General features: G+C 35.9%; 2 protein-coding genes across 2 annotated transcripts; one reads left to right on the top strand and one right to left on the bottom strand.

Annotated features, from left to right (window-relative positions):
* Nucleotides 1–404: 404 nt before the first annotated feature.
* On the bottom strand, nucleotides 405–2,795 carry LOC133304551 (uncharacterized; the record flags this gene model as incomplete). Its single annotated transcript, XM_061504597.1, has 2 exons — nucleotides 1,524–2,795; nucleotides 405–1,430 (listed from the first exon to the last, which is right to left on the bottom strand). Coding segments are annotated over exons 1-2 (2,298 nt in total), but the record flags the coding sequence as incomplete, so codon positions are not given.
* Nucleotides 2,796–6,821: 4,026 nt separating this feature from the next.
* On the top strand, nucleotides 6,822–7,622 carry LOC133304552 (chitinase 2-like). Its single transcript, XM_061504598.1, has one exon. It carries the CDS (start codon nucleotides 6,822–6,824, stop codon nucleotides 7,620–7,622), a length of 801 nt encoding a protein of 266 aa, XP_061360582.1.
* The last annotated feature ends 29 nt before the right edge of the window (nucleotides 7,623–7,651 follow it).

Raw genomic sequence — 7,651 nt, 5'->3', positions numbered from 1 at the left:
GTTTTTTTTTTTGTTTTGTTTTTTTGTTTTGAAGTAAAACCAAATAAGTAAAACCACATATTTCACCCCCCACACTTAAACTTTTGTCCTCATGCAATCAGCAGCACAGTATCAAGCAGCAAGTAATGCAATCCAAGAATCAAGAACTAAGCCTAAGCAGAAATTTCTATCAAACCCTGTGATTTAAGTCTACTCCATGTAACACTCAATAATAACCAGAAAGAAAAGGAAAATCTACCTATGAAAATCAAAGACTGAAATAAAGAAAGGAAAAGAAAAATGCAAATAACAGAAAGAAAAGAAAAAGAGGGAAGAAGACTCCCTGAACTCCCTAAGTTATCACGCAACTTTGGGGGCTTTCTTTTCTGTGTGTATTTCTTCTTCTCTTGATCCTTTCTTCCAACCTTATGCAAACTTTTCTGCATACTAAAAATAGAGGAAGAACTTTTTGGTACCCATTTCATCTTGGGTCCATGAGAGTTAGGATCAAAATCATTACCAGAATGGGGAGTCTTGCATAACTTCGCATTTAGTACACATTCAGAATTAACATTAATAGGCAAGTCATAATCCACAGGTAATGCACAATCACTAATCAATTCAAAATCAACCTTATCAGCCACATCATGAATCACTTTTATGCATGAAACTGAATGATCAACCTGAACCTTAGAATGCTTCATGGAATCAAATATACTAAAATGTAAAATGCTATCACCAAATTCCATGGATAGAGTACCAGAATGAACATCTATCTTTGTTCTAGCTGTTCTCATGAAAGGCCTACCAAGTATAATTGGTGATCTATTAGTAGCAGTCTCACTCTCCATTTCTAAAATGTAGAAGTCAGCAGGAAAAATCAGATTATTAACTCTGACCAATACATCCTCAATCAAACCAGATGGGTGAATACTACTCCTGTTAGCTAATGTAACCACAATACTAGTAGCACGCAAAGGACCAAGTCCAAGAGACTTATATACAGATTCAGGCATGACATTAATGGAAGCCCCTAAGTCTAGCATGCAATCATGAAAAACAGAATTGCCAATTACACAAGGAATAGTAAATGTCCCTGGATCTTGACATTTTTTAGGCATAGGCTGGATGAGTGCTGATACATTCTGACTCAGGTTAACTTGCTCATCTCCTTTCAGTCTTCTCTTGTTGGTGCACAGCTCCTTTAGAAACTTGGCATATCTCGGAATCTGCTGTATTGCATCCAGAAGAGGGATGTTCACCTCAACTTTTCGGAAGGTGTCAAGTATCTCTTTATCTCGAGCCTTTGCTGATTGCTTCTTGGACTGAGTGGCTCTCTGAGGGAAAGGCAGAGGGATATGGACATCAGATGTATCAGTGCTCTGCTTCTTGGAGCTAGTGTCACCTCCCTTAGATGACTCAACAGCAGCTTGGTTTGGCTCCTCCATTTGCTTTCCAGACCGCAGAGCAATAGCACTCACATTTCCGCTTCCTTTTGGATTTGGAACTGTTTGGGATGGAAGGGAGCTGCTGGAAGATCGGGCCTGGTTCATTGATGTCGCCAATTGCCCGATCTGTGTCTGCAAATTCTGGATTGTGGATTCTGTCCTCTGTTGAAACTCCAGATTGTTGGTGGCCATCTGTTTCATTAAGTCCTCCAACGAAGGACCACTGACACTGTTTTGCTGCTGCACTAGTGGTTGTTGTTGTAACTGTTGAGGAGCAGGTTGCTGGAAGTTTTGTCTCTGCTGTGGAATGAACTGCTGCTTCTGTTGGTATGGAAAATTTTGTTGACTCTGCTGATATGGAACATTTTGCTGATTCTGGTTCCATTTGAGGTTGGGATGATTCTTCCAGCCAGGATTGTAAGTGTTGGAGAATGGATTACTCTGCTGCTGCTGGAACTGTGGTTTCCCAGGAAAGACTGCAGCTACTGACTGGTCTGCAGGAATGGAGCCCTCTTGTAGAGAAGGGCAAGCATCAGTGGAGTGAAAATGATCACTGCATATGCCACATGGATTGCCGAACTGTGGAACAGAAGTCTGGACTGTCTGGGTAACTGCCAACTGTCTCACCATGGTTGCCAATTCATCAAGTCTATTTTCAATTTGCTGATTGTCAGCACTTGATGCCACTGCTGAAGGCTGGGTCGGAGTTTCTTGCACCTGGTACACAACACTGCTATTGGCTCTCGTTCCAAACTGTTGAGCATTTGCAGCCATGTTTGAGATCAACGCCTTAGCTTCATTGGGTGTTTTGTTAACAAGAACTCCTCCACTGGCAGCATCAATCAGGTTCCTATCCATATGTAGCAATCCCTCATAGAAGTAGACAATCAGCAATTGCTCCGGAATCTGGTGATGTGGACAACTTGCACAAAGTCTTTTAAACCGCTCCCAGTACTCATGCAAGTTTTCCTCATTTGCTTGTTTTATGCCACTTATCTCCTTTCTGATTGAAGTGGCTCTTGAGGACGGAAAAAACTTCTCCAAAAACAATCTGGCCATGTCATTCCAAGTTTCGATAGATGAAGGCTGAAGGTAGTACAGCCAATCCTTAGCTCCTCCATCGAGGGAAAAAGGAAAGGCTCTCAGTTTGACCTGCTCCTCATCAACTCCTTGCGGTTTCATTGTGTTGCAGACTACATGAAACTCTTTCAAATACTTATATGGATCTTCACCTGCAAGACCATGAAACTTGGGAAGCAAATGGATAAGACCAGACTTAAGTTTAAAACCAGTATCAAGATAACGAATGCAAAAAGACTGATACTTAACATCAGGTGCAGTCAATTGCCTTAAGCTTCTATTATCCATGTTTTTTTTATTGTGACCAAAACTTCCTAAATTATAACAAAACTTCCTAAATTATAAAAAAAAAATAAAAATAAATAAAGAATTAGGAAAAATAAAATAAAAATAAAAAACAAATAAAAATAAAAATAAAAAAATAAAATAAAATAAAAGGAAAGAAAGAGCAAAAAGAACCAAAATAAAAATAACAATAAAAATAAATTAAATTAAATTAAATTAAAATAAAATAAATAAAATGAAAAAATGAAAATAAAAGGAAACTAAATCTAACAAAATCTAATCTAACTAATCAAAATCTAACAAAATCTAATCTACTGTTAATATTCACTAATTAGAATAAAAAAAATATATAGAAACAGAAACAGAAAAAGAAAAATCAAAATGAAAATTGAAGAATTTTTTTTTTTTTTTAGAAAAAGAAACGAAAATTAAAGAAGAAGAAGATGATCAAGAATCAGAAAACGATTTAGACCGATGCAATTTCCCCGGCAACGGCGCCAAATTTGACACGAGCTGTCGAACTCGCGCAAATTAAAAATTATTTTTTTAATTAGGGTTCAGAAAATTTGCAGTAAAGTGGAAACCCTAAGTCGTCTCTCAAGGAAATTGTTTTGGTTAAAATCGCTTATGAGAACAGAAAATTAAAAGGGGGGTTTTGGATTTTGATTCAATAATTAAAAAGGCAGAATATAAATTTGGAATAAAAATTCGTAATTAAAAATAACCAACCTAAGGTTTGGGTTCCATGGACGTCTTTCCTCGGATAAGAAGATATCAGAATCGTGATTGATTTGTCAATCGGATCAGAATCCTTATTTCCAATTGACAACCCTCTCTAAGCGATCGCTTAGCATTTGATCAAAGACGATGTTTCTACTCATACAATCGCAGAGTATCAGCCCGCTTGATTTAAGGTCATAGGGTCAATCAACCTCATCAAATCTGATGATTAATCCCTTTCCATAATCGCAATCGCGAACCTCAGATTGAATATCCACGATCGCACGATATCAATCTGAGTTGGGAAGGGAAACAAAACTGATTTGAAATAAACGCAGATCCTCAAGACTAATCCATGGAATCCATTACCCTTAGGTTGATTAAAAGGTTCTTAGCCTCGCATGGCTAAGGTAAACATGATTGAAATAAAAAGAAGAAGAAGAAGAAGAAAAAGATGAAGAACGCTTCAGAGAAAATACTTTGATCCTCAATTTTGAAAATTACAGAATGCCTCCAATGTTTCCTACTCTGCCGTCATATACCCTTACTCAAAGCGGCTTAGGGTTCAGTTCTGACCGGCCCATATGTCTAAAATACGGAATAAAATAAATAAAATAAAATAAAACTTCAGCAAAACGTGTCCGACTTTGTGCAAGAAATAGACTAGCTTTCAATCCGAATTGGGCTTCGAGCTCTTCATAAGAATTTTAGCCCTCTGTGTTATCTGAAAAACCCAACAAGAACGGAGTCAATCCGACAACTGTGGACCAAGATATGGCAAAAATACAGAAGTAACGTAAAGCTGAAAAATTCTGACGAAAATAAATTAAACCCAATCAAAAACTAAAAATGTAAATAAACTCAAAACATCATTATTTTATTCAAATAAATTCTAAAAATACTAATCAAGAGTAACAAATAAGTGTAATAAAATATGAGTTATCAGAACCTCCTTTGGGTTTTTGATTCACCAACCCGCCAAAAACGGGGCGGAGTTTAGGAATTTATATATAGATAACATTTGTCATAAATAAAATTGGATATCACAAAAATTTAAGGACTAATGAAATACTACCTAATTGTAAAAAAAAAAAATTATAACCCGGCGGGTCAACCCGCCCTGCGACGGGTTGAAACCGTTTTGACCCACTTCTAGGCGGGGCGGGTTGAGGTGAGTTGGTGGGTTGAAAACATCAACCCAACCCGCCCCGTTTGGGCGGGTTGGCGGGTTGACCCGCGGGCTCAACCCATATTGTCACCCCTACCAAAGGCCCCTAGCTCGTTTATCACCTATATATATATATATATATATATATATGAGGTAGGTTCCTCATCTGAGAGTCGTTAGATAAAAAAAGATTAATGGTGTCACATGCTTACAAATCAGAGTCGTTGATCTTTTTTGATCTAATGGCTATCAGATGAGGTGTCAAATTTCAAATTTAACACTGGTGTCAAAGGATCCTACCTCTCTCTCTATATATATATGGGAGAATAGCTTCTGCTATGATTGTAGAAGGTTATTCTCATGCCAATGACACACCATTTTTCATGCAATTTTTATTTTATTTTTTAAAATTAATATATGGTTCTCCCGTGACTGTAGAAGGCTATTATCATGCCAATGAATGACACACCATTTTCCATGCAATTTTTATTTTATTTTTTTAAATTAATATATGTTATATATATATATATAAATATATATATATATATATATATATATATATATGGGAGAATAGCTTCTGCTGTGACTGTAGAAGGCTATTCTCATGCCAATGACACACCATTTTCCATGCAATTTTTATTTTATTTTTTTAAATTAAATATGATTATATATATATAAATATATATGGGATAACAGTTTCTACTGTGACTGTAGAAGGCTATTCTCATGTCGATGACACACCATATACAATCACAGCAGAAACTCAGAAACTATTCTAGTTTCTGCTGTGACAGACAGTAGAAGGCTATTCTCATGCCAATGACACACCATTTTCCATGCAATTTTTATTTTATTTTTTAAAATTAATATATGGTGGGACCCATTAAAAAATGGTGCCAGCTTTTCTCCGGCTCTCCTTTCAAAAGCAGCATTGCATGTTTTTGTGTCTTTTATTTTTATTTTTCTCTCATGTAGGACCCCCAACTGGCTGTGTTTGTGGGAATTAGAATCCTCGTAATGCAACATAAGAATTCCACTGCCCTATATATAAAAACCTAAATTTAAAATATTCATATAATATGCGAAAGATTTGCTAGTATATTTACCACTTACGGTTGCAATTCTTCAACTTACTGGCAATAATTTGTGATTAAGTTTTCTTATTAATACATAGAGTAAATGGTCATTTTAGTCACCGATTTATATTGGTAGGTGCACATTAATTATCATTAATGAAAAATCACTTCATCTATGATCCTCGAACTCATGTTAGCTACATGCATCCTTCCATTAAGTCGATTTAAGTTGTGACCCAACCATTGTGTTTAAATGTTGCTGTGGTCTTTTTTTTAGCTGAGATAGAATCATCCCATTTCATTTGATTAAATGTTACCTTCTCTCAACAACTCATCCACGTCTAAAACCTTAAAAACATGTTAGGAAAAAAAAAAACTTAGGATATGGCATAGAAGAATTTGTCATATGGGAACATCTACTTACCAAAACAGTGTTAGAAATTTTCAAATGTTTTGCTGCACTACATTACAAACGCCAAAACTTAGAATCTTAGATCGCCTCATCGGCATGTTATTCCATTTGGACAAGAAGGGTACAAAGATAGGAATGTCCGTTCTTGAAATATTCACCAACCACCTTGTGAATATAAAAAAAAATGAAGAAAAAAACAAAATAGCAAAATGATAGTAATAATAATAAAGGACGGCAAAGTTGGTAGACGTATGTTGTGTTAAATATATATATATACATACATATATTTATAGAAACAAATATTCAGAGTTGGGTTGCAGCGTCGCATTATCAATATGTCTAAGCATCATCATTTCCTCCTCTTTTTCATGATAATCGGAGCTGCACTTCACCTTCTACAATTTTGTGGTATGCAACGGACAACCATTTTTTCCTTCCATTTTACTGATTTTAAGAATTTTTTTTAATTTAATTAGTCGTATGTTTTAGGACGATCTTTGATAGCAGTAAGATTTTTTCTTGTGATCGGAAAATAATGGATTTGAGTCTAGAAAGCACTTTCTTTATAAGAATATAAGGGTGAGATTGTGTATATATTCATATATAATTGTCTAATTTTCATTGTTATCATTAATTTCTCAGATGGAAAAGTAATGATGGAATACATAGGAGCATCGGGTGCCCCAGTGACATTTGATTCTGTTCCAATTGAAAAAGGAATTGATTTCAATTTCATTCTCGGTTTTGCTATTGATGCAGACCCTTCTGGCAATGTCCAAAATGGTAAGTTCTCACCATATTGGGCACAAACATTGACCCCAGATTCAGTAGCAGCAATTAAGGCACGCTATTCCAATGTTAAAGTCATGGTCAGCCTCGCTGGGTGGAGTGTAAACGACAAAGTCATTCGTTGGTATGGTCCAGCAGAACCTAATCTTTGGATATCAAATGCTTTTTCATCTTTAAAATCATTGGCAATCACTTACCATCTTGATGGCATAGACATTGACTACGAAAATTTCCCAAAAAATGGTAACTTCGCTAGTTTTGCTCATTGTATTGGTGAGCTCATCACCCTTTTGAAGAACCATAATGTCATTTCCATAGCCACCATTGCTCCCTATCATCTCACAGTCAATCCCTATATAGAACTCTTCAATGGGTACTCTAAAGTTATTGACTATGTTAATCACCAATTCTATACTGATAAAGTTTTGACTCCTCAAAGATACTTGGAAGATTTTAAACTTCGAGCCACACAATTTGATAAGAATAAGTTGCTGCCTAGCTATGAAGTGAATGGAAGGGGAATTCAAGGAGATGCATTCTTTGGAACTTTAACTTTGTTGGAGGGAAATGGTTTTGAGGTACAAGGCATCATGATCTTCTCAGCTGATGCATCTTCATCCAACAACTATTATTATGAGAGGAAATCACAGAATTTCTTACTATAAACTCTACTACTACCTGACAAGTTTTGTAC

This window comes from Gastrolobium bilobum, unplaced genomic scaffold (assembly GCF_033153095.1).
Source record: "Gastrolobium bilobum isolate Gb01-03AN ecotype WA unplaced genomic scaffold, APGP_CSIRO_Gbil_v1 utg128112, whole genome shotgun sequence".
NCBI classification, from domain to species: Eukaryota; Viridiplantae; Streptophyta; class Magnoliopsida; order Fabales; family Fabaceae; genus Gastrolobium; species Gastrolobium bilobum.
The sequence above is the reverse complement of the archived record's forward strand: the minus strand, read 5'-3'. Positions and strand labels throughout refer to the sequence as shown.

Coding starts and splice junctions, on each gene's coding strand:
- LOC133304552 (XM_061504598.1), top strand. CDS start 6,822: ATGATGGAATACATAGGAGCATCGGGTGCCCCAGTGACATTTGATTCT.